The sequence below is a fragment of the Piliocolobus tephrosceles genome, chromosome 17 (assembly GCF_002776525.5).
Source record: "Piliocolobus tephrosceles isolate RC106 chromosome 17, ASM277652v3, whole genome shotgun sequence".
NCBI classification, from domain to species: domain Eukaryota; kingdom Metazoa; phylum Chordata; class Mammalia; order Primates; family Cercopithecidae; genus Piliocolobus; species Piliocolobus tephrosceles.
The window spans coordinates 12,745,486-12,773,256 of NC_045450.1; the positions used below are offsets into that span (position 1 = coordinate 12,745,486).

A 27,771-nucleotide genomic window follows, 5' to 3' on the forward strand; every position below is an offset into this window, starting at 1 on the left:
AGGGGAGGGGAGGAGAGGGAGGGGAGGGGAGGAGAGGGAGGGGAGGGGAGGAGAGGGAGGGGAGGGGAGGAGAGGGAGGGGAGGGGAGGGGAGGGGAGAGCAGAGAAGAAGAAAGGGCGAGCATGCTTACATTCATGAACACTTTTGACCATGGTGACCCCGAGGGAAGCACTTAGGGGTCGGTCAAAGTTTATTTTAACTATATATTTTAAATTTACAAGGATAATGTCTCTATGTATCATTGTAGAATTTAAAAATTTAATAAAGTAACAATAAAAAGATCCACATCTACCCTCATTTAAATCCTACAAAAGACTAGAATGACAACAACAAAAAACACAAAGAATTTCATGTTTCAATATATCTACATGTATCTATATTCCTTATTTCTAAATGAAGCACAGATTTCTGTTTGTTTCATTCACTAACGCAGCACAAACATCTAGAACAGTGCCTGGTACAAAGTAGACTCTCAATACAGATTTGTTAAATAAATGAATTGACTATTTATTCATGTGTTCCGGAAATCTGCACTGGGTGCCTACCATGTGCTGGCTTCTTGCTAAAGATCCATGGGAAACACACCGTGAATTATCTGAGCAGCATTCACTGAATACCTTCCACGTGCCTTGCACTGGGTACTAAATGAAAGTACACACCAATACAGACACACAGACACACACACACACACCCCCGCTGCCCTTTAGGAACTTGGAACTAAGCTTGGGGGAAGGCGAACTTGCGGAGGTTGGAGCAATGAGATAAAGCCTTTTCCTGGACAGAGCCTTAATCCTGGCTTTGGTTTTCAAAATTATGCCTCCGAGGCTTTGCTTATCATGCCTTGTCTTGTACCAGAATTACGTTCATGGGTTTGCGTCTGCCCAGCTGGAGGAAAACGAGTATCAACCTTCCTGGATTGTGGAACCACAGAAAGACAAAGGGCTTTATTCTTTGCCTGAAGCCCAGCACACCAAAGCATTCTTTGTTCAAAGGTTTTATTTCGCAATTCTATACATTCATTACAGAATTAGAAACCTCCCAGTGGGGGTCAGGTGTTGTGGCTCACGTCTGTAATCCCAGAACTTTGGGGGGCCAAGGCAGGGGGCTCACCCAAGGTCAGGAGTTCGAAACCAGCCTGGCCAACATGGAGAAACCTCGTCTCTACCAAAAATACAAAAATTAGCTGGGCATGGTGGTACATGCCTGTAGTCCCAGCTACTCGGGAGGCTGAGGCAGGAGAATTGCTTGAACCCGGGAGATGGAGGTTGCAGTGAGCTGACATTGCACCACTGCACTCCAGCCTGGGCGACAGAACAAGACTCTGTCTCAAAAAACAAACAAACAAAAACAAAAAAACCTCCTAGTGAGGAAGGAGTCTTGATGGTTATGTGGCCACGGCTACTCTTATTGGGACCTTGGTCTAGCCCTTGACATCTAATTTAACGTGAACAGCTACCAAACTAGATGAATTTGAATTAGAAGTTTTCAGGTCTCACTGGGGTGTTTTCCTGATGGAAAATCCTAAGTCCCTTCATCAGTAATTCTACTTTACCTCCCCATAGCATCTGCCATTCTTAACCACGCTCTACTGATTTGCTTCCTCTCCTCTGCAGCCTTTTGCGACCATATCTGCACAAGTCCAGCCCTTCTTTACCTTGAAGTTCAGACTTCTCTACCTAAGTGGATTATTCTGCTTTATCTATAGCAAATATCACTTTTGTGCATGCTCCCTTGCCTCCATTTGTTGGAATCATTTCTAAATCCAATTCCATTTTCATATTGAGTCTCTTTGGTCCCAACAGAAATGGTCCCCAAAAATCAAATATGAGATGTCTGAGACCCTTTTAACTTTTGAAAATACAGTTGCTGGGCAATGGATGTGGGAAAGTCAACTTGGGGAACTACATTAAATCAGAAAAGCCTTCTGCTGTTAGTGATGAAAGGCTTCTTCATCTATCAATCCCAAAGTATCAACTTTGCAGATCCATAAGCTCTTATCCCCAACCCCCTAGGCCAGATCTCATTTGAAATTCCACGTTTTTCTAACTTTAGAATGGTAAGACAGGGCATAGAACACAGATTAAATAACACTTCAAGCTGGGACTCGGGCAGTGCCCTGTAATGAAACCCAGTAATATTTTGTTAGCAAAACATATGAATATGCTCACACAATATTGGGATCGATAAAGACCATAAACGGCCCTTTGTCACTTGGAAGGCAGTTTTGCCACCAGCTTAGTTTCAAACTTAAGAAAAAACTCATAGTTTTCAGAGCTTTCTGAACTTTGAGATGGTAGGTAAGGGGTTATGTACAAGTGCAAGACCCAAAAGAAAGAAGCCATTGTAGCTCTCCTAAGCGCTCTGCATAAAGACCCTTTTAAAGCACACATGTGTGGCTGTTTTCCTGAACATCAAAGGGCTATTTTCGAAGTCCTGTAAGAAGAGGTCATCCTAAAAAAAAAAAAAAAAAAAAAAAGAAGAGGTCATCCTGTGTTATTCAAAGTGTTGTGTAAACAGCAAAGCAAAACCTACAAACTTAAAGCATTTCTCTTTAAATGCTGAGCATGTGTAAGTCTAAAGCAATAATGGTTCTCTTGATATACACCATTGTCTTCCCTAGTTAAAAGGAATGTTCACAAACCACTTGCATACACACAAGGTTACATTTAGCCCATTAAAAAGTGGCCGTGACCCAATGTGGTGGCTCATGCCTCTTAAGCTCATGCCTCTTAAGTCCAACACTTCAGGCGGGCGAGGTGAGCAGATTACTTCCGGCCAGGACTTCAAGACCAGCCTAGCCAACATGGTGAAACCCCATCACTACTAAAAATACAAAAATTAGCCGGGCGTGGTGAGGCATGAGAATTGCTTGAACCCGGCAGGTGGAGGTTGCAGTGAGCTGAGATCGTGACACTGCACCCAGCCTAGGCGACAGAGTGAGGCTCTGCCTCAAAAAATAATAAAAATACATAAATAAATAATAAAATAAAAACTGTCTGTCTCAGCCACCCAAGTGAACAATCTGTGGTTGTTTGGCATCACCATGATTCCTGGCTCTGAATTCACTGAATTTACATGCTACCGGTAAACAATCATTTTGTTACACTTATTCACACCTAAGTACTTAACAGTAAAAAATATGACACACAATTAACATGGTGAGAAAACAATGTGCCCAGGGAAACTAAGCAGCACAGGGCATCATCAGAATACCTGCCTCAGCTGTCCAGTAGCAGCGGCAGCAACAGATGATGACAGGCTTCCAGTCTCCACCTGCAATGCTGCTAAAAGGCTCCTGTGCAGTGTATTTTATTTTTTCAGGTGAGTAGAAACATCAGAAGCCATTGAGGGACCAGAAAGTGAGTCCGCCAAGGATGACGAGGCATTCTGCTGGACGGCTTTTTAAAAATGCTCCCTCCAAGCTGGGTGCTGTGACTCAACACTTATAATCCCAGCACTTTGGGAGGCCGAGGCGGGGGCACTCACTTGAGGTCAGGAGTTCGAGACCAGCCTGGCCAACAAGACGAAACCCCATCTCTACTAAAATTAAAAAATTAGCCAGGCTAATTTTTTTTTCGGATTACAGGCAGGCGCCTGTAATCCCAGCTACTCAGGAGACTGAGGCAGGAGAATCACTTGAACCCGGGAGGCAGAAGTTGCAGTGAGCCGAGATCATGCCACTGCACTCCAGCCTGGCGTGCAGTGAGACTCTGTCTCAAAAAAAAAAAAAAAAAAAAAGTTCCCTCCAGAGTCATCTGCCTTATTAACAAGGGCTTTTGTCTTAGAAGTCTCTTTTATTAACTGACACAATTTCTTGATCTGTTATGAATGCGTGCTGCTCTAGTCCTTCAATAGCTCACCACACATTGCTGTGGTTTAAATATTTGTGTCCTCCAAAACTCATGCTGAAATGTAATCCCCAGTGTGGCAGTTCTGAGAGGTGGGGCTTTTAAGAGGCGGCTGGATCATGAGGGCCCTGCCCTCATGAATGGATTAATGTTGCAAAACATATGAATACACTTAATCCATTCATGGATTAATGAACAAATGAGTTAGTGGATTAATGGGTTATCATGAGAGTGGGACAAGATGCTTTTTTTTTTTTTTTTTTTGAGACAGGGTCTTGCTCTGTCACCCAGGCTGGAGTGCAGTGGCATGACTGCGGCTCACTGAAGCTTGGCCTCCCAGATTCAAGCAATTCTCTTGCCTCAGCTTCCCAAGTAGCCGGGACTACAGGTGTGCACCACCATACCTGGCTAATTTTCTATTTTTTGTAAAGATGGGGTTTCACTATGTTGCCCAGGCTAGTCTCGAACTTCTGAGCTCAAGCAATCCACTTGCCTTGGCCTCCCAAAGTGCTGGGATTATAGATGTGAGCCACTGCACCTGGCCTGGTGGCTTTTTAAGAAGAGGAGAGACCCGAGTTAGCACACTCAGTCCCCTCCCCATGTGATGTTCTGTACCACTTTGAGAGTCTGCAGAGAGTCCCCACCAGCAAGAAGGCCCTCAGCTGAGGCAGCCCCTTGACCCTGGACTTCTCAGCCTCCATAACTGAAATAAACAAATTTCCTTTCTTATAAATGACCCAGTTCCAGATACTCCATTTTGAGCAACAGAAAACAGACTGAGACACACATCTTCACCATGTCATCTATGGGTACTTTTCCTGCAGCACTGCCATCATCCTCATCATCACTATTACAAGTTGAGTATCTCTTATTCAAAACACTTGGGACCAAAGGTGTAGAGTTTTCCACTGTGGTGTCATGGCAGTGCTCAAAAAGTTTCACATTTTGAAGCATAGTGGATTTTCAGATTAGGGATGCTCAACCTATAAGTGCTTCTTAACCTCACTGTCCATACGACTCATCTGGGAATCTTGTTAAAATTCTGATTCGGATCCACTAGGTCTGAGTAGGGCAGAGATTCCACATCTCTAACAGCTCCATCTGCTGCTCTGGGCACCACCCTCTGTCTGACCAGCCAGGCTGCAAAACGAAGCGCATAAGGTTTGGAAACAGATGAACAAGAGTTCCCGGTTTACAAGCTGAGTGGCCTTGGGAAAAGCAATTCACTGCTCTGAGCCAGTTTCCCCATCAATTAAAATGGAAATAGCAATGACACCTCCTTTGCAAGACTGTAATGAGTAGATGAGAGATAGTAACACAGTTCCTGGCAGATAACAGACCCTGAATTCCAGTCCCTGCCATCTGCAGTAGGCTGAACAATGTCCCTCCAAAGATGTTCGACATCCTAACTCCTGGAACTTATAAGTATGCTACCTTATATGGCAAAAGGGGAATCTGCAGATGGAATTATGTTAAGGATCTTGAGATGGAAACATTATCCTCGGTTATCTGGATGGACCTAATATAACCACCAGGGTCTTTATAAGAGGAAAGCAGGAGAATCAGAGTAACAGAATATGAAAGGGTGGAGCACAGGTCAGAGAGGAGAAAAGGTGCAATGCTGCTGCTGGCTTTGAAGACGGAAGAAGAGCACTAGCCAAGAAACGCAGTTGGCCTCTAGAAGCTGGAACCCCTAAAAGGAATACACTGCTGCAGGTTTTTGTTGGATTCTGACCTCTGGGATGGTAAGATAACTGTTTGATTCCACTAAGTTGGTGGTAATTTGTGATAGCAGGAACAGGAAACTAACATACCATCCTTTGGAATAATACTGATAAGGTTTTGCTGTGGCCCCACTCAAATCTCATCTTGAATTGTAGCTCCCACAACTCCCACACGTTGTGCAAGGGACCTGGTGGGAGGTAACTGAATCAGGGGTGGGTCTTTCTTGTGCTGTTCTCGTGATTGTGAGTAAGTCTCACGAGATCTGATGGTTTTGTAAAGGGGAGTTTCCCTGTAAAAGTTCTCTTCTCTCTTGTCTGCTGCCATGTAAGATGTGCCTTTCAGCCAGGTGTGGTGGCCCACACCTGTAATCACAGCACTTTGGGAGGCCGAGGCAGGTGGATCACGAGGTCAGGAGATCCAGACCATCCTGGTCAACATGGTGAAATCCCATCCCTACTAAAAATACAAAAATAGCCAGGTGTGATGGTGTACACCTGTAGTCCCAGCTACTTGGGAAGCTGAGGCAGGAGAATCGCTTGAACCCAGGAGGCAGAAGTTGCAGTGAGCCAAGATCACGCCACTGCACTCCAGTCTGGGCAACAGAAAGAGACTCCATCTCCAAAAAAAAAAGATGTGTCTTTTGCCTTCTGCCATGATTGTGAGGCCTCCCCAGTCTCCCCAGCCATGTGGAACTGTGAGGCAATTACATCTTTTTGTTTATAAATTACTCAGTCTCAAATAGGTCTTTATCAGCAGCATGAAAACAGACTAATACAGGCTTGCCTCCCTTTACAGAACAGAGGAGTTCCCAGGGCTAAACCATCAACTGAAACTAAGTCACGGAATAGTTGCCCAAGTGCAGTCAATACATGAAGAACTCTTCAAGGAGACTTTATATCAAGGGAAGAATTCATCCTGTAGTAACTCTTTTTGTGTGGTTATGCCAATTTTTAATAAACAGGGACGGACGTGTGTGTTAGTAACAAACTGTTCTAAAGGCTCAAAGGAATCTCTTGCACCCTAAAGGTTTCATCACGTTCTGATTTGTCAGCTTCACACGTAATTGCTGAAATCTAACAAGTCTCCTGGGGACAAAACCAGTGGGTGGATGCCTCAGCATCAGTAGGACTGACAAGAGTAACCCTAAATTAAGAGTAAGGGATGAAAATTGGTGGGTCTCAATATCTGTACAAATATTCACTTGCTACTTAAGATGTGGCTTACCCCATAGAGGAGCTTTATAATAGAAAAAAATACCAAGATAACCCAAAAGATGCCTGCAAAACGAAAATGTGCTTCAAAACTAAATGGACTTTGTGTGAAACAAGGAAGCTTGTATCTCTTATGGATTTTCCTATGGGCTTGGCACCAAGGACTCCTCTTCCTGTCATATTTTTATGCTTCTCTCCCAAGACTCTAGTTCCATAGAAAGACCAGGTCTCTTCTCTCCAGTATTACATCCATAGCATCTAGCACTGTAAGTGGCACTTAGTTTGCACACAAGACATTTTTGTGGATGATAAATACTGTAATGGGTATTTATAAGAAAAAGCATATTATAACTTTCACACAAAAAAATGAAAGTTCTTTGTCTCTATTTTCTTCTTCTTTTTTTTTGAGATGAAGTCTTGCTCTGTCGCTTAGGCTGGAAGGCAGTGGTGCAATCTTGGCTCACTGGATTCTCTGCCTCCTGGGTTCAAGTGATTCTCCTCCCTCAGTCTCCCAAATAGCTGAGATTACAGGCCCACGCCACCATGCTGAGCTAATTTTTGTATTTTTAGTAGGGACAGGGTTTCACTATGTTGACCAGGCTAGTCTCGAATTCCTGACCTCAAGTGATCTGCCCACCATGGCCTCCCAAAGTGCTAGGACTACAGGTGTGAGCCACCACACCTGGCCTTTCTCCATTGTCAACTTAAACTCACTTGGCCCAAGATATTTTCTTTTCTTTTTTTTTGAGATGGAGTCTCGCTCTGCTGCCCAGACTGGAGTGCAGTGGTGCAATCTTGCTCACTGCAACCTCCACCTCCTGGGTTCAAGCGATTCTCCTGCCTCAGCCTCCAGAGTAGCTGGGATCACAAGTGTGCACCACCATGTCCAGCTAATTTTTGTATTTTAGTAGAGATGGGGGTTTCACCATGTTGGCCAGGCTGGTTTCAAACTCCTCACCTCAGGTGATCTGCCCACCTTGGTCTCCCAAAGTGCTGGGATTGCAGGTGTCAGCCATTGTGCCTGGCCAGGGCCAAGATATTATTTATGGTAGAACTAAAAGTATGCTTTCTGATTTTGTTTGCTATTAATATATGCATTTGATAATGAAGAATGTGCTAAGTAGTCAAAGCAAATAATTACTTTCTAGTGTCTAACCCTGCCTATGAGCTAAATGAGAGGGAAGCCACTTATTGCATATTAAAAAATGGTAACTAGTTTTAAAATGCTCTGTTTAATCTCAAACCACAATATTCAAAATAGTTACAGTCCTTCCACTGGTTCAATTAAAACAGCAGAAAACAGTCCAAGTCTTCAGAACAAATTATAAATTTTGCTTGAGTTGCACTGCATGTAAAATTCACATTCAAAAGTTTGCCAAGTCACATTTACGAAGTCTTGACCAACTGGCAGGGCTGATCATAAAAACCGTATCTTTTGGCCGGGTGCGGTGACTCACGCCTATAATCCCAGCACTTTGGGAGGCTGAGGCAGGCAGATCATGAGGTCAGGAGATCGAGACCATCCTGGCAAACAAGGTGAAACCCACCTCTACTAAAAAAAAAAAAAAAAAAAATACAAAAAAAAAAACACACCATATCTTTTAATTTATAATGTTTAATGTGTATTCAGTACATCTTATTTAAAAAGCAACGTAATTGCATGAAAAGCTTTTATTTTAAATCTGATTTTGAAATATGACTGAACACATTAACAGAATTCAAAACAAGTTGGTAAACATCTACGAGAACATGTTATATAATTCCAGTGAGCCTTATAACACTCTGTTTTCAAAGAGAAGAAACCACTGAACAGAAAAATTTGAAATCTTCTTTTCTTCTTCTTTTTTATTAGAGACAGGGGCTCTCTCTGTTGTCTGGAGGCTGGAGTGCAGTGGGAGGGTCATGGCTCACGACAGCCTCGAACTCCTAGACTCAAGTATTCTTCCCACTTTAGCCTCCTCAGTAGCTGGGACCACAGGCATGCACCACCACGCCTGCCTAATTTTTTTTAGACTGAGTTTCGCACTCTATTGCCCAGGCTGGAGTGCAGTGGCACGATCTTGGCTCACTGCAACCTCTCCCTCTCGAGTTCGAGCGATTCTCGTGCCTTAGCCTCCTGAGTAGCTAGGGTTATAGGTGCCTGCCACCACGCCTGGCTAATTTTTATATTTTTTAGTAGAGACAGGGTTTCACCATGTTGGCCAGACTGATCTTGAACTACTGACCTCAAGTGATCCACCTGTCTTGGCCTCCCCAAGTGCATAAGTCACCGCACCCAGCCATTCTCACGTTTTCATTATGGGTTTTGTTCTGGGTAAGCGGGCTGCTAGAAAAAAAGAGCCATGATGGGGAGGAATTGATACACCCAGACCTACTACAGGGTACCTCGGCTTCTAAAGGAGTTAGACATCATCACAGGACTCCGAGCCTTGGTTTACAAGGTACAGCTAGCCCCAGACAGACACCCATAGCCACTGCTGTGTTTTCTGTAATTGTCTAAGGTGGTCTGCCTCCCTGAGGGACAGGGGCACTCTCTGTTTGCTTACACCTGCTTGCTGGGCTTTACCCTTGCCTAGGAGAAAAGGATATCAGAGTAGGCAAAATAAATAGGAAGAAAGGTCCAGAAGGTGTCTGTCATTATTTCATTTCCAACGTCTCACTCTTCTGGGGGGAGACTGTCCTGTTCTTTAGGGTACATGGTTGCAGTTCCCCCACACTGGTGGAAGGGGGCCATGTGAGTCAGAGGGGTAAGAGCCTAGGACTTTGTTTTTTGTTTTTTTTTTTTTGAGATGGAGTCACACTTCTTCACCCAGGCTGAAGTGTAGTGGCAAAATCTTGGCTCACTGCAACCTCCGCCTCCTGGGTTCAAGCAATTCTTGTGCCTCAGCCTCCTGAGTAACTGGGATTACAGACATGCACCACCACACCTGGCTAATTTTTGTATTTTTAGTAGAGATGGGATTTCACCATGATGGCCAGGCTGGTCTCGAACTCCTGAGCTCAAGTGATCCGCCCTCCTCAGCCTCCCAAAGTGCTGGGATTACAGGCATGAGCCACTGCACCCAGCCAGCCGGGGACTTTGGATCACCCAGAATAAGGTACTTTATTTCTGTTGTGGTTTCTGTCAAAAGGATACAAATGTAGAGCTCCCAGGAGCCACTATCTAGAGAGAGTCTGAATGTAAATAAGGTCAACCCAGAGGAAGGCCAATCAGAGCGATGGAGAGACCAAGTCCTGATAACCACACTGACCCCCTAGATCCAGCTGTACCTACAACTCAGGTCTGCTTCTGGACTTTACAGTTCCATTAGGCAACACATACCTTTAAAAAAAAAAAAACAGGGATTCCTGTTTTAAGTTGGATTTCTGTCACTTGCAACTAAAAAAGCACCAACAAATAAGGGAGAAATAAAAGTGTAAGAAGAAAGGAAATGAGGAGAGAAGATTGTATTTATGGATACAGTGTCTGGAAGCAGTTCAAGTTTGTCCCTGGAAATGGAGAAAGGTGATGTGTGGGAATCTGTTCCACGTTTCATATTAAGCTCAAATCATCAGAACTGTAGCTGTGCCTAATTACTGTGATTAATCTCGCCAAACTCTCAATATAAAATGAGTGTGCACTTTCTGATGTTCAATGATACTGCAACAATCATGAAGCAAAAGAATGGTCCATGACTGAGCAAAGACGCCTTTGAAGCGACATCTTTTTTTTTCCTGCCCAAATGCAGTCATGACTGCCTGAAGGAGGAAAGGTCACAAGCGGCGACCCGAGTCTCACCTGGCATGGCGTGGATGAGGTCGCCGCACAGAACAAAGAATTTGGGCTTGGGGTTCAGCCTGTTGATGGCCTGGATGGCTTGCTCAGTTAGACGGATCTCCTGTTCCCATTCGTCACCGCCATTGTCACAGTCCCCAGTGGACCAGGCCTTCATCAGCCCAAACTGTGGGTCTGCGCCCAGGATGAAGTAGAATGCGCCTTTCCATTCGTTTTCCTTTTCTTAAAAAAGAAAAAGAGAGAGAGAAAGAAGGAGAAATGTAAAATCTGCCATAAAAGTAACCAGGTTACCATGCAAAGTAGATACACTATTTTTCTTAAATTAAGTAGGTCATTTTAATAAGCTGCTGTTCAAACATACCATTTTCCTGTCATAGTCTAGAGGATTTTGATTTATACTAATTACGCCTGGGACCTGGTGATACCCAAAGGCCAGGACCGTCCATGTGGGCTTCTGCAGCCACACCACCGAGCTATCTGTTGACAAGCTAGACAGCCAAAAGGAATCACGGGGCCACAAGAGCACCCAATTGCACAGGATATTTGTGTTCAATAATCGTCTTTAAATTAGAATAAAACACCCCAAATTGAATGCTGCCAGAAGTATTATATTTAAATTACTAGGTGAAGTGCTTACAAATCTTTTCTTCATGGCACCATTTCCACCGTTTCGGGGGATGTGACAGAATTTTAATTATAAAACTTGGCGCTCAGAAGCTCTGGCTATCTGGTGGGAGATGTGGTGCCAGAAATGAGATCTTGAAATGAGTAAGTCAATGTGGGAGAAAAAAAAAAAAGAAAAAAGAAAAATCGATGCTAACATTTCAAAGGCAGTAGGATGTGGGCATCTGTGAGGTGTGAGGCTGGGGGTGGGGGCTCTTTATGTTCTTGGAAAGGGATCTAGGCCACCTGAAATCATTCTGCTTGCTCTTCCGATCGGCTCTCCTGGGCCAAAGCTTTATGGGTGTTGGGTTTCTACTCTTATCTGCCAGCACTGCTGCTGGTGCCTGCTTGGGCAGAGCTGGAATGGCCATTAATGGGCACAGAAGTGCTGTGGGTTTCACTTTTTAAAAAATTATTTGGCCACAGAATCCTTTCTATAATCAAAATCGTACATGGCAGACCAATGTTGAAAAAATATGCCAAGCAAAGCCACTTGCTCTTACAGAAGAGCATCTGGAACTTCTGGTGCCAGAGCCAGATTTGCTGCTGGACACAGCACAGTCTGAGGACCCCTAATCTACAGCTCCCTCATTTATCCTCTGAGGAAACTAAGGCCAGGAGAGGTGACAGAACTTGCTGAATGGCCCGCTAGCGCTTAGTGGTGGGACAGAGCTGCCCTGTCATCTTGAGGCTGTTTTTATTTTTTATTTTTAATAATTTAATGGATGGCCAGGTATGGTGGTTCATGCCTATAATCCCAACACTTTAGGAGGCCAACATGGGCGGGTGACCTGAGGTCAAGGGTCCGAAACCAGCCTGGGCAACATGGTGAAACCCCATCTCTACCAAAAATACAAAAATTAGCCAGGCGTGGTGGTGGCCATGTGTAATCCCAGCCACCTGGGAGGCTGAGGCACGAGAATCACTTGAACCCAGAAGGCGGAGGTTGCAGTGAGCTGAGATCGCGTCACTGCTCTCCAGCCTGGGTGACAGAATGAGACTCTATCTCAATAATAATAATAATTATTATTATTATAATTTAATGGGCAATGCATGTTAACTGAATAAATGGCATTTCCTTTGGAAGTCATGATCCTGCAATTTCTAAAAAACTCCTTGGAATCAGTTCAAGTCCATGTGTTTGATTCATTTGTCTATTGGGTAAGTATCATACCGGGAGCCTTTGCCTTGCCAGGCCTTGTGAGAGGTGCTGGCAGTATAAGGGTGACCAAGACAGATAGGTCCCTGCTGTCCTCGCACTCAGTGCTCGTGGGGGGAGATGAGCAAGTAAACAAGCAGGGAATAGAATCAGAGAGTATTAATGACTATGCAGACTAAGAGTGCGGCAATGGCTAGTTTAGACACACAGGGTCGGGCTCGGTGACTCACACCTAGGATCCCAGCAGTTTGGGAGGCCAAGGTGGGCAGATCACTTGAGGTAATGAATTCGAGACCAGCCTGGCCAACATGGCAAAACCCCATTTCTACTAAAAATATAAAAAATTGGCCACACGTGGTAGTGCATCCCTGTAGTCTCAGCTACTTTGAAGGTTGAGGTGAGAGGAATGCTTTAACCCGGGAGGCGGAGACTGCAGAGAGCCGAGATCATGCCATTGCACTCCAGCCTGGGTGACAGAGAGAGATTCTGTCTCAAAACTAAATAAAACTAACTAAATAAATAAATAAGACAGGAAAGACCTCTCTGAAGTGGTGACATTTAAGCTGAGATCTAAATGGCAAGTAAGGGCCAGTGATAACCTTTTTAAATTCCATGGCCACTTTTCCACCCATCACACTGAGCTTACTATCGCCTTTGAGTGGATTCTAGTTTCAAGCCTCCTTTCCCTTAATTCCTTTTTCAGAGTTAAAGAAAAAAAAAGTGAACAAACAAAAATACCTCTGCACTTTACAGAACAAATTGTACATGCACATAAACCCACCAGTCCTCAACTTACAGCACAGTGTTCAATCACAAGGGGCCAGAACTCAATCTAAACAAAGACTGCATGAAACCCTGGTGTGTGTACCTCATGGAGAAAGACAGCAATATGGCACATCCAACAGGTACTGAGGGAGTCAAGTGTCATTCACTGAGCACTGATTGTGATTGAGCACTGATTCACTGTGCCAACTGATTGTGTTGGCAGAAAGACTCTAAAATGCCCCCAAATCCCTGCCTCCTGATATTTACATCCCTGTGCAACACTCTCTGAGTGTGGGCTGCAGCCTGCTTCTAATAAACGGAACACAATGATGGGAGTCCCTTCTGAGAGTGGGCTAAAAGAAGACCATGACTTTCATCTCTTTCTCTTTCTCAGAGCCCTTGCTCTGGAGATTAAAAACTGCCATGCTGTGAATATCCCTATAGAGAGGCCAGTGGGCTGAGGAACAGAGGGAAACCTCTGGCCAACAGCCCATGAGAAACCAATCCTGCCAACAACCATGTGAGTCAGCTTGGAAGAGGACACTCCTCTGTTGAGCTTTCAGATGAGACCACAGCCCCAACAGATACCTTGATTGAAGCCTTATGAGACTCTTTGGCAGATGAACTCAACTAAGCTGTACCCAGATTCCTCACAAAATCCTGTGACATGATACATATTTCAGTCGTGAAGTTTCAGGGTAATTTGTTACATAGTAATAGATCCCTACAAAGGAGGCATTAGGGATAAGCGGTCAGGAAGTAGACAATGAGATTTCCTGAAGATCTGGATCATTGTGTCATGAAAAAAAAACCTGAGATTCTGCTTTGTGTCTTAACATATTAATCATTTATTTTACTTTCATAATAACCTTTTTACACCAATGAATGCTTCTAGCTGTGTTTCTACTTCTGAGGCTGTTTACAGAGCCATTTAAGCTCGATGAATTAATCAGAACCAGGTAAGGGAGGTGACCACAGGCACCCCATGGTAGCAGTGTAAATCAACCTTCTACAACAGAGTTTATAAACAGCTCCCTACAGCAAATGTTTTAACAAATCGTTTCCTATGACAAATAGTCAGAATTTCAAAAAGTCAATAGTCTTTGGAGCTATTATAATAAATCTTTCATTATTACTTGTTTACTTACTAAAAACTTAGAATCTCAATTTTACGATGACAAGGCACAAAATAAATAGATTTGGCCTAAAATAAATGACAGCTCACATATCAGTATTCAATCTACCTTACCTATCTAATGAGGTAATCTGTTTACTCAGGAATCTTCATTTTCCAAAGGAACTACTGGGTACTCTTAAGGTTCCTGCTACAGAAGCTGGTGGTCTTTGGTCTCATGGTAATTTTTTTTTTTTTTTATCAAGGCGGAATTAAAGATATTTGGAGCTTACAATGCTTAACTCTAGAAGGAAGAATCTCTTTTAAATGTATACCTCTCCATCCCTTCAAAGGGCACCTTTTTACATTATGAAAGTGAATTGTGTCTTTTTAAATTTATTTTCAGAGATGGGGTCTGGCTTTGTCACTCAAGCTAGAGTACAGTGGCACAATTATGGCTCCCTGCAGCCTTGATCTCCCATGCTCAAGTGATCCTCCTGCCTCAGCCTCCCAAAATGCTGGGATTAGAGGCATGAGCCACCACACCCAGACAAAAGTGAATTCTTTTTTTTTTTTTTTTTTTTTTTAAGACAAAGTTTCCCTCTGTCACCCAGGCTGGAGTGCAATGCTGCAATCTCTGCCTCCCAGGCTCAAGCGATTCTCGTGCCTCAGCCTCCCGAGTAGCTGCGATTACAGGCATACACCACCACACCCGACTAATTTTTGTAGTTTTAGTAGAGACGGGGTTTTGCCATGTTGGCCAGGCTAGTCTCAAGCTCCTGGCCTCAAATGATCTGCCCACCTTGGCCTTGGCCTCCCAAAGTGCAGGGATTATAGGGATGAGCCACCACACTCAGATGAAAGTGACTTCTTAACAATACTTGCATTAAAATTATTTCACCAAAGCCTAGAATTACCCCCCCAGGGTACGGTCCCCAGGCACAGTCCAGCTTTTATGGAATCCCTCTGGAAGCACTCTTTTAGCAGCTTGAGCCATGGAAGCAGGGATAAACTGAGGTCCACTCCTAAAGCATGACAGGACTTGTAAAGTCACTGTCTATAAAGTATGACAGTATTTGTCATTACTGCGGGAGGGGGAAAGACACTCAGGGGTCCAGTTTTTTCCCCCTACCTTTCCTAGCAAAAAAGCTTAAATATGAGACTGCCCAGTCAAAAGGTACAGCCTGACAATACTAATTAAGGAGCAGAACTGCCTGGCAACCAGGCTGATTAAGAGGGACAAGGTGAGGGTTACCTGAGAGCAGAAACCAGTAGGTTGTTTATGGCACAGAAATGGCAGGGCTGGACCACAGCCTTACTCATCCAGGTGTGATAGTGGCGTTGCCTGGGAGTATGTTCAAAATGCAGAATCTCTGGCCCCAGATCCACTGGGTCGGGATGTGCATTTTACTGAACCCCCGGGTGATCTATGTGCACATCCAAATGTGGGAAGCACCAGTCTACAACTAACCAAGGAACTCGAGTGACCTGTAACTTACATGCGTTGGATGAGAAATAGAAGCACAATGACTATCGTTTCCTTAAACTAAAGTAACACTTCAGAGGGGTTTTGTTCAGGTTGTTAGTGGTGGTATATTTTTTATTTTGTTTTGGTTTGGTTTTGCATACTTCCCTGGTCATTGTTAGGTCTTTGCCTATGTACAGGTCATGGATTTGGCCCTAAATATTTCTCTGTATTATTCATTACTATCTAGTCATCACCGTTTATATAGCCTTGCAAAACTAAGCATCAAGATTCTTTGAAAAGTAAGAAGTTGGGCTGGGCGTGGTGGCTCATACCTGTAATCCCAGCACTTTGGGAGGCTGAGGTGGGTGGATCAGGAGGTCAAGAGATAAGACCATCCTGGCCAACATGGTGAAATCCCGTCTCTACTAAAAATACAAAAATTAGCTGGGCATGGTGGTGTGTGCCTGTAGTCCCAGCTACTCGGGAGGCTGAGACAGGAGAATCGCTTGAACCGGGGGGTGGAGGGTGCAGTGAGCCAAGATCGTGCCACTGCATTCCAGTCTGGGTGACAAAGAGAGACTCCATCTCAAAAATAAGAAGTTAATCAGGGAATTCACTACTAATTAGTAAGTTCTAATTTATTTTTACATGACTTCATGGAAAAAGCACCCATTAGCAAGTATGAGTATATAGCACACATGCATGTGTACACACACGTGCACACACATGCACACATACACACATACGCACACATAGACACACGTTTTCCAGTGCACAACAAAGAAGTCTGCATTTTTCTTCCAAAATTGACTTAAAAAAATAACCCAGTCAGGGGTCCTAACTGATGACTATGATTAAGACCAAGGTCAAATTCCGAGACAAACTTAAATACGTATGGAAGGAATAAAATAAAAAAGTGTTAAGATCTCATTTCTGACCCAGATGGTATCAAACAAGACCATAAACTTTAGAAGCAACTTACACAAAGCTCTGGATAATGCCTATAAGGTATTTAGTGTTAACACGTGGTAAAAACATACATTTATTTAATTAAAACACCTATATGTTATGAATAAGAATGTACAGAATGAATTTTTTTTTCTTTTTCTTTCTTTTTTTTTTTTTTTGAGATGGAGTCTCACTCTCCCATTCAGACTGCAGTGCAGTGCCATGGTCTCAGCTCACTGCAACCTCCACCTCCCAGTCCAAGCGATTCTCTCGCCTCAGCCTCCTGAGCAACTGGGACTATAGGCACCTGCCACCACGCCTGGCTAATTTTTGTATTTTTAGTAGAGATGGGGTTTCACTATGTTGGCCAGGCTGGTTTTGAACTCCTGACCTCGTGATCCACTCGTTTCAGCCTCCCAAAGTGCTGGGATTACAGGCGTGAGCCACCGCACCCAACCAGTGAATTTAACTTTTTCAACGTTAATTTTTTAACAGATTCACAGAGAAGGTAATTTAGCTGTCTACTGCTGTGTAACAAACTACCACAAATGTATCAGCTTCAAACAACCCACATTTATTATCTCATAGCCTCTGTGGGAGTCTGGCATGGTTTAGCTAGTCCTCTGCAAGGTCTCTCACAAGCTGCAACAGAAGTGCTGGTCAATGTTGAGGTCTTATCTGAAGACTCACATGGGGAAAGATCTATTTCCAAGCTTACTTACATAGTGGTTAGCAAGATTCAGCTCCTTGTAGGTGGTAGGACTGATGGCTTCAGTTCCTCACTGGCTGCTGACTGGAGGCTGCCCTCAGTTCCTTGCCATATGGGCCTCTCCAATATGGCAGCTTGCAACATGGAGACCTGCCTCATCAAACCACACAAGGCAGAGGGTCTGCTAGCAAATGGAAGCTACAATCTTACATAACATCATGATGGAAGTAACATCCCATCACTTTTGCTGTGCTCATTATAATCAAGTCACTAGGGCAGCCCACCTTAAGGGCAGGGCATCACACAGAACATGAACACCTGGAGGTGAGATCACTGGGCTCAGCTGAGAGTCAGCCATGGCTGGTAATATAAACCTGAGGGCTAGCCTCACATACTTAACTTATCTCAGTTAATGTCACATTTGCACCTGACCTTCCAGCACTGCACTCAATAAGGGCATTTACTGTAGCTCATCCCGGTGAGATCTGAAGGCTTAACTCACAGAAGCCCGCCTTTTCCCACCTAAGTACTAGAAACTGTTAGTGCTGGAGGGACTCTCAGAGTTACTTTAACCAGCCTTTCATTAAACCAAGGGAGAGATGCTGAGGTCTGGGTAGTGAGGGGGAAGGGAGATGGGGGCTTAGGCATGCTTCAAGTTCAAGGTCACACAATAAAGACCCAGCAACTTCTACCCAAGAGCTATTCAGAACCTCAGTGCTGCTGGGCTGGGTGGCCTGGAGTGGAGACAGCCACGAAGAAGACAGAACATGCTCTGGGCTGCCCCCAAGTTATCCACCTCAATACTGACATTTTCTCTCCAAAAAGCTTCCTTCAAATGGAACGTCTTGATAAATGGGCTGACTGTACACAAAGACAACGACGGCAAGACCCAGAGCTTTGTCCTAGTCGGCCATGATGTTCAGGGTCCCTGCCAACAGCGCAGGGTTGATTTGAGGCACAGGCTGGGGCCGAGACATCTGTCTTCTATGAGTGCTCAGTGGTGATCTCTTCCACAGATTACAAACTCGACATCTGTGGATGAGGTCTGGCTAGCAGACGTGTGCTGTGGGGCCCAAGCAGTGTTTATAAATTTCTGAATTTGTTGCCAACCTTTTTAATTCATGAGTTTCATATATATATACCTGGCTTTCTGGATTCTCCTGGAAAATCCGGCCACACCAGACCCAAATGAAGTGTGCTAGTGACTCTCTGGGTCTGTACAGTGGTTGTGCCTTCACATGGGGTTTGTGCTCTCAAATTTGCCACAGTCCCCACCTGGCCCAATTTACCACCTGGCTGCTGTGGCATCTGCAATGACAAGCCCTTATCTATGGTAATCTTTCCATTCTGCGTAGAGGTGAGGAAGAGGAGACCCAGCAAAGGAAAATACATGGACTGAGATCTACAAAGGCTGAGGGGCAAACCAGGCCCCCACCTTTGCATATTCTGCCACAGACATCACTCGCCCACATTTCAGGACAGGTGAAATTACTATAGAGACATATATAAGCCAGGAATGCCTACGTCTAGCCAAACAAGCCAGAAAAAAAAAAAAAAAATAATGATAAGCTAATGAGTTACCATAATTTTTTTTTAATGGGGTCTCACTCTGTCACCCAGGTTGGAGTGCAGTGGCATGACCGTGAGTCACTGCAACTTCCACTTCCTGGGCTCAAGCGATCCTCCCATGTCAGCCTCTCAAGTAGCTGGGACCACAGGTGCACGCCAGCATGCCCTGTTAATTTTGTGTATTTTTGGTAGAGACGGGGTTTTGCCATGTTGCCTAGGCTGCTCTACAACTCCTGAGCTCGAGTGATCAGCCCACCTCAGCCTCCCAAGGTGCTAGGATTACAGCCATGAGACACCGCATCCAGCCTGAGTTGCCATAATTTTCTAAATTGAATTGTAAAATTAACTTTAAAATACTTTTAAATGAAAAACTGACCTTAGAAATCAGATTCACCTGTTGTACAGAGAATAACAAGATCTGGCCACTTCCACATTTCAGCTAACTTACAAAACACTGTCACAGAAACCGTATTTCAAAACTGAGGGATAAATATACAGTGAATTTTGGGTAATATCAAACTAAGGACAGAAAGGCCTGTAGGTTTTCTTTAAACATTATCAGGTGCAAAGCAACTGCATTCAGAGAAGAATCTTAAAAACCTGGAAGAATTTTCACACAATGCTTTACCATTAATCTTTCCTATGAGCCTCTGTTTATGTGTCAATATGCTACCTGAAAGACAGATATTCAAATTGCAATTGCTCTTTACCGTTGAACTTTTAAAATCACAAACTAAATGTTTTCTTGGATTTGTCTCTGCTAATATATTTCCTCTCCCATTTTTATTATCCCTTTTAGGCATATTTGTCAATGTTAATGAAAGCTGACTTTTTAATATATACCAAGAATTAGAAATTTTATTGATTCTTTCACTATTACCAGTTGATCAATGACTAACTATAATAAATGCGCCCCCAAAAGCAAATGAATCACTGTTTTCATCACCCAACTAGGAAAAGGCCCGGAGGGCAGCCACGTTATTAAGTAATACCTTACATTATAATTTGTGCTCTCATGATGTGCTAAACCTGTTACTTGTACGCAACCTCAAATAATTCAAGGTAGAACACAATGATAAATAGCTTTCTTAACTTCATTTTTGTAACAAAAGTCACATTGGCTGAGCGCAGTGGCTCACGCCTGTAATCTCAGCACTTTGGGAGGCTGAGGGGGTGGATCATGAGGTCAAGAGATCAAGACCATCCTGGGCCAACACAGTGAAACCCCATCGCTACTAAAAATATAAAAATTAGCCAGGCATGGTGGCGCACACCTGTAGTCACAGCTACTCTGGCAGCTGGGGCAGGAGAATTGCTTGAACCTGGGAGGCAGAGGCAGCAGTGAGCCAAAATTGCGTCACTGCACTCTAGCCTGGTGACAGAGCAAGACTCTGTCTCAAAAAAAACAGAGTAGAACATAGTATTAATATGTTTGTTTTTCTGGACACGTCCAAGCTCCCAGCTTGTCCCATCAGGATCTTAAATTCAACACTTCCACAGGCAAATCCATCATCTTTCTTTTTTTTTTAATTGTACTTTAAGTTCTGGGATGCATGTGCAGTACATGCAGGTTTGTTACGTAGGCATACATGTGCTATTGTGGTCTGCTGCCCCTATCAACCCGTCCTCTAGGTTTTCAGCCCTGCATGCATTAGGTATTTGTTCTAACGCTCTCCCTCCCCTTGCCCCGAATCCCCCAATAGACCCCCGTGTGTGATGTTCCCCTCCCTTGTTCATGTGTTCTCATTGTTCAACTCCCGCTTATGAGAACATGCTGCGTTTCGTTTTCTGTTCCTACATTTGCTGAAAATGATGGCTCCCAGCTTCATCCATGTCCCTGCAATAGGACATGAGCTCATTCTTTTCTATGGCTGCACGTCTTTCTTTAAGACTGGCTCCCTCCCTAGATCTCGCTAATTTTGCCATCATCATCCCTAGTGCCCCAGTCTACAGATCTTAAGATCGTGTGTCATCCTGTGCATGTAGCCAGCCAAGTTGCATCATTCCACGTCTACAACATCCCTGCAACAGCCCCACCTTCCCGTTCCCACCACCAACTACTCTTGGGCCAGGTTTTCATGATTCCCACCTGGGAGAAGGAGGCTGCCAGGATGGCTCCCTGCAGCTCTCCCTACTCCAGTTCATCTCAGGCAGTTGCTGTCATTTTGTCTCTTCCCAACCCCTTAAACAGATCATCAAATTCCTGGCTACAGAGCCACCATCCTGAAAGCTCCAGGGCAGGCCCACGTTTGCATTCCCTTTCTAGCATATCAGCAGCTTGTATTATTCAGTCTGGCATGTGGCAGGCATCAGTCAATATTTGGTGAAGAAAAAGATGAAGACATCAATGGATTCCCACTCATTCTAGCACTTGGGCCCAAAAGGGGCCCAAAGTTCTTCCAGCTATATCTTTTTTTTTTTTTTTCTTTTTTTGAGATGTTGTCTTGATCTGTTGTCCAGACTGGAGTGCAGTGGCACAATCTTGGCTCACTGCAACCTCTGCCCCCCAGGTTCAAGCAATTCTCCTGCCTCAGCCTCTCGAGCAACTGAGATTACAGGAGTGTGCCACCACACTCAGCTAATGTTTTTTATTTTTAGAAGAGATGAGTTTGACCATCTTGGCCACACTGGTCTCAAACTCCTGACTTCAAGTGATCCACCTGCCTCAGCCTCCCGAAGTGCTGGGATTACCGGCCTGAACCGCTGCACCTGGCCTCTTCCAGCCGTATCTCACTGGTCCTAATGGACCAGTGGCTGTAGTCCCATCAGACCAGGGATGATTTTGACATGTGACAACGTCTACAGACATTTTGGGGTACCACACTGGGAAGTGGGTGATGCTGCTGGAATCCAGTGGATAAAGGCTAGAGATGCTGCTAAACGTTTCATGACACACAGGACAGGAACTCACAACAAAATCCAGCCCATAAATGTCAACGATGCTGGGGGGTTGAGAAACCCTGCTTAAGACATACCACAGGATTCCCCCCCAGATAGAACACTATCTGCTTCTCCAACACACCCCATAATTCCTGATACGGTTTGGCTGTGTCCCCACCCAAATCTCATCTTGAATTGTAGCTCCCATAATTCCCACGTCATGAGAAGCACCCGGTGGGAGGTAACTGAATCATGGGGGCGGGTCTTTCCCACGCTGTTCTCATGATAGTGAATAAGTCTCACGAGATCTGATGGTTTTATAAAGGGAAGTTCCCCTGCACATGCTCTTTTGCCTGCCACCATGTAAGATGTCCCTTTGTTCTTCCTTTGTCTTCCACCATGATTGTGAGGCCTCCTCAGCAATGTGAAGTGTGAGTCCATTAAACCTCTTTCCTTTCTAAATTACCCAGTCTTGGTTCTGTCTTTATTAGCAGTGAGAACGGATTAATACACTTCCCCTCCTCTTTCCGGGATATGCTCTCTGTTCTACCAACTCTTCCTGCTGAAATCCCTTCTACCCTTCCCTGCCAGCTCAAATGCTCCTTGCCCTGTAGGCAGATGCAGCTTGGCCTCCTTCACTCACTTAAGCAGGTATGTTCTGAGCACGTGCTCTAGGACACTGGCTGTCAGTGGCTGGACATTCAACAGTGAGCAATGCTGATGGATCCTGTTCCTTACAACCTTACACGATAGTGGGGGAGATGCACAACAAACAAGCAAATAACTAAGTCAGTTACACAACTCAATTACACACTTCGCTCTTTACAACTACAGGGTAATCAGGCTGATTGCAAGACAGAGTGGCCAGTGAGTGGGGCTGCGGGGACGCGCTCCAGGCAGGGGGCACTGCAAATACCCAGACCCTGAGTGACAAGAAGGCTGGAGCAGGAGGCAGGGGACAGACCATGCTGACGACTGACTTTGGGCCTCTATCTCCCGAAACTCTTAACCAAGTTCCAGTGGAGCCCAGACTGAGGCTTGAGTACCCAAGTTCAAATCCCATTTCTACCCTTTACCAGCTACGTGACATGATGCAAGTTCCTGAACCTCTCTGGGCCTCAGTCTCCTTATCTGCAAAGTAGGAATAACAGCACCTACCTCGAAAGGGTTGTTGGGAAGAATTAATGACTTAAAACATGTAAAGCATTTGGACTAGACAAAGAGCAAGTGGTCAAAAGTGAGTTACTCATACCCTGACTACCACTCATAGTAACCCCTACCCTTACCTTAGCGGAGACAGACTTTTTAAAGACTCACCCATCTCTTGGTTCCCCCGGCACATGGTGGGGCTGAGCAAACATCTGATGAGAGACACATATATATTTACATGCTATGGTCTCAACATCTTTTCCTTTGTATACTGTGGATATTGCTTTGGTTATAAAGCAGCAAAGATGGGTAGGTTCACAGCTGCCTGGAGGCTTTCTGGCTAAAGAGCAAATGGCAACAAAATGCAATTTTTGCAGTTTCTCACAATAGCAATCTACATAGTGAATCACAATCTAAATGTCTCCAGCAATACGCTTCAACTGCTCTGGGGACTAATCTTATTTTAGTGGTAAACGAAAACAAAAACAAAAACAAAAACAAAAAACACCAAAGAGCAGCTAAACAATATTTACCACTTTGGGACTCTTTCTGACTTAACGAACTTAATGTCCCTACTGTGAAGCTGCCAGAATGGTATGCAGCAGATTAAGAGTTCCTTCATTAGTGGCTCTTTAGGGGTTGGGGGACTTTGGGGGCAGTTTCAGCACAGGGCTGCAGGGTTTCTTCTTGGATTCAGGAAAATGTTCTAAAATTGATTGTGGTGATGGTTGTACACCTCTGTGAATATACTAAAAGCCACTGAATTGTACACGTTTAGACTGTTAAATCAGAAAGAAGCCCAAAGTAGTAAATATTATTTAACTAACAATTAACATGGTGAACTGTCGGGTATGCTAAGAGTTGTTAAAGAAAAAAAAAAAAAAAAAAATAGTGTCCCTCAGGACCCTGTCCCTCCCCCAACCCCCAAAATAATTAATTGTGACAGCAGTATCCTCAGAGTCTCCAAATGACTTGTCCTAAGTACAGGTTGCATATCTCTTATCCAAAATGCTTGGGACCAGGACCAGAAGAGTTTCAGATTCCAGATTTTTTCAGATTTTGGAACATTTGCATATGCAAACTGGTAGAGCATTTCTAATCTGTAAAATCTGAAATTCAAAATGCTTTTGAGCATGACCTTTGATCATCAAGTCAGTGCTCAAAAAGTTTCGGATCTTAGAGCATGTTGCATTAGGGATGCTCAAGCTGTACAAAGGTACCCAACCTCTCTTTCCTTGGCCTAAATGCATTCAAAAGGTAGTTTCTGAGACACGCAAAAGCTTCTGAGTCATGGCTTGGCTGCCACACTGGCCATCCTGCCAAAATCTTTATCTGCAACTCTTCAGAGAACTAAGAAAGCAGATGGGCTGGGACTTCGTGGCCAGGCAGCTTTCGGCATCACTGGCTTTGGCCGATGCCATTTGAGATGACAGTTAAAGAGGGGAAAAGACATTTCCAGAACCTCTCTCACTTTTCAAGAGCAGAATTCCACTTGGGGTTTGCCTGTTTTGGGATATTTGCTGCTATTTTTTTCCCCCATTTCCCTAACAACACAGCAGGCAGCTGCTGTCCCAGGCAGCACTCTGGGGAGAACTGGTAGAAGGCACCTTCTCTGTGCAGAAGCAGCTATGTAGGCACAAGGCCAGGCTAATAGAAGCCCCAGATGCAAAGAGAAGGTAACCCTGCCTCTGGGCAGATGTGCTCCATGCGAGGGCACCCACCTGGTAGGCAAAACCTCTGCCTCTAGATGCCATGGAGTAGTATACATGGTGCACAGCCACCTGGCGTAGTCATGCAACCTCTTTTTTTTTGTTTTTGTTTTTGGAGATGGAGTCTTGCTCTGTTGTCCAGACTGGAGTGCAGTGACATGATCTTAGTTGACTGCAACCTCCATCTCACAGGCTCATGCAGTTCTCCTGCCTCAGCCTCCAGAGTAGCTGGGATTACAGGTGCCAGCCACCATGCCCAGCTAATTTTTGTATTTTTAGTAAAGATGGGGTTTCACCATGTTGGCCAGGCTGGTCTCAAACTCCTGACCTCAAGTAATCCACTCACCTCGGCCTCCCAAAGTGCCGGGATTACAGGCGTGAGCCACCGCACCCAGCCAACAACTTGTATTGGTTTGATCAATACCTTGGTCTCAGCTTTATTTAGTCTGGAGACTCCATGGTGCCTGACAGCAATGGGTTGGACAGATACACACAGGTGACCCAGATGGAGTGTATTCATTCATACTCATTCATTTACTCAATATTAAATGGTCACTGAGGCCAAGTGTGATGGCTTAGGTCTACAATCTCAGCACTTCAAGAGGCCAAGGCAGGCAGTTCACTTGAGGTCAGGAGTTCAAGACCAGCCTGGCCAACATGGTAAAATCCCGTCTCTACCAAAAACACAAAAATCAGCTAGGTGCGGTGGCATGCACCTGTAGTCCCAGCTACTCGGAAGGCTGAGGCGGGAGACTCACTTGAACCCAGAAAGCAGAGGTTGCTGTGAGCTGAGATCATGCCACTGCACTCCAGTCTGGGTGACAGAGCAAGACTCTGCCTTAAAAAAAAAAAAAAAAAAAAAAAAAGCCACTGAATGTCCACTACTGCCAGACACCATCCTAGGTCTGGGCTTCTCGCTCCTCAAGAATTTATAGTCTACAGGTAGAAAAAGACAGCAAAGTCACAAGAAGAAACACACAAGGGGCCAGGCATGGTGGCTCATGCCTGTAATCCCAGCATTTTGGGAGGCCGAGGCAAGTGGATTACCTGAGGTCAGGAATTCCAGACCAGCCTGGTCAACATGGTAAAACCCCGTCTCTAATAAAAAATACACAAATTAGCCAGGTGTGATGGTGCACACCTGAAATCCCAGCTACTTGGGAGTCTGAGGCAGGAGAATCGCTTGAATCTGGGAGGCAGAGGTTGCAGGGAGCTGAGATCAGGCCACTGCACTCCAGCCTGGGTGACAGAGTGAGACCCTGTCTCAAAAAAAAAAAAAAAAAAAAAACAAAACACCTCACAATGAGATACTACTTCACAACCATTTGGATGGTTATAATAAAAAAAACCAGCAATAAGAAATGCTGGCAAGGATATGGAGAAACTGGAACCCATATACACTGCTGGTGGGAATGTAAAATGGCGCATTTGCTTTGGAAAATAGTTTGGTGGTTCCTCAAAATATTAAACATAATTACCGTATGACTCAGCAATCCCAACCCCAGGTATCTACCCAAAAGATATGAGAACAAATATCTTTAAGAAGATGTGTCTGTGACTGTTCATAGCACCTTTATTCCCAACAGACAAGAGGTGCCCAGATGGGTGAAATGTCCGTCAGTGTCAAAAAAAAAAAAAAAAGGTGTCCGAATGTTTATCAATAGGTGGTTGGATAAACAAAATGGGTTATCCATACAATGGAATATCATTTAGTAAAAAGGAACAAAGTATTGGTTCAAGCTACAAAATGAGTGAGCCTCAGAAACCTTATGCTAACACCAAGAGGCCAGTCACAAAAGACCATATATTATTCCATTTACATGAAATGTCCACAAAAGGCAAATCTATGGTGGTAAATTAGTAGCTGCCTGTGCTGGGGGTGACAACATGAAGAGGCTTGCAAGTGGGCATAACACTTCTTTTTTGGGAAGGTAGAGATGTGCTAGTTGGATTGTGACTGCACTACTCTAAAGTTACTAAAATCCCTTGAGTTGTAAACTTAAAATGAATGTTATGGTATATAAATTTTACCTCAAGAAAGTTATTAAAAAATTTAGGCCAGATGCAGTGGCTCATGCCTGTAATCCCAGCACTTTTGGAGGCTGAGGCAGGAGGACTGCTTGAGTCCAAGAATTCAAGACTAACCTGAGTGACATGGCGAAACTGTCTCTACAAAAAATACAAAAATCAGCCAGGCGTGGTAGCACCTTCTGTGGTCCTAGCGACTCAGGAGGCGGAGATGGGAGGATCGAGGATGGCTTGAGCTCAGGAGGGGGAGGCTGCAGTGGGCAGAGATCACGCCACTGTACTCCAGCATAGGTGACGGGGCAAGACCTTGCCTCCAAAAAAATTTTTAGAGCAGGCCAGGCACAGTGGCTCACACCTGTAATCCTAGCACAGGGATGTCCAATCTTTTGGTTTTCCTGGGCCACAATGGAAGAACTGTCTTGGGCCACACATGAAATACACTAACATTAATGATAGCTGATGAGCTTAAAAAAAAAAAAATCACAAAAAAAATCTCAACTTTTAAGACCGTTTAGGAATTCGTGCTGGGATGCATTCAAAGCCATCCCGGGCCACATGTGGCCAGGGGACCATGGGTTGAACAAGCTTGTCCTAACAGTTTGGGAGGCTGAGGTGGGAGGATGGCTTGAGTTCAGGAGTTCAAGACCAGCCTGGGCAACATAGTAAGACCTTGTCTCTAAAAAAATATTTAAAAATTAGCCAAGCATGGTGGTACATGCCTGTAGTCTCAGCTACTCAGGAGGCTGAGGTGAAAGGATCACTTCAGCACCACAGATTGAGGCTGCAGTGAGCCATGATCACATCACTGTACTCCAGTCTGGGTGACAGACCAAGACCACCTCAAAAGATATAAAATATAATAAATAAATAAACACATTTTTTAAAATCAGGAAAAACCCCGACATTCAAAAATAAAATTAATTGTGTTTTCTGGAAATGTTATAGTGTGAACTTTTTACCTATGTGTCCTGGTCACTCTATCTCTTGACTGATGATTATCACAAACAGTTGAGAAAGTAATCATAAGCCCAATTTAGTCATAGAAACCCTC

At 44.3% G+C, this 27,771-nt stretch overlaps 1 protein-coding gene across 1 annotated transcript in view; it reads right to left on the bottom strand.

Moving 5' to 3' along the window:
• The window catches only part of CPPED1 (calcineurin like phosphoesterase domain containing 1), a 138,922-nt gene that overhangs the window by 105,370 nt on the left and 5,781 nt on the right, over positions 1 to 27,771 (bottom strand). Inside the window, exon 2 of the mRNA XM_023231081.1 lies at positions 10,563 to 10,781. Within this exon, the coding sequence (XP_023086849.1) occupies positions 10,563 to 10,781 (219 nt within the window). The remainder of the gene's footprint in view (positions 1 to 10,562; positions 10,782 to 27,771) is intronic.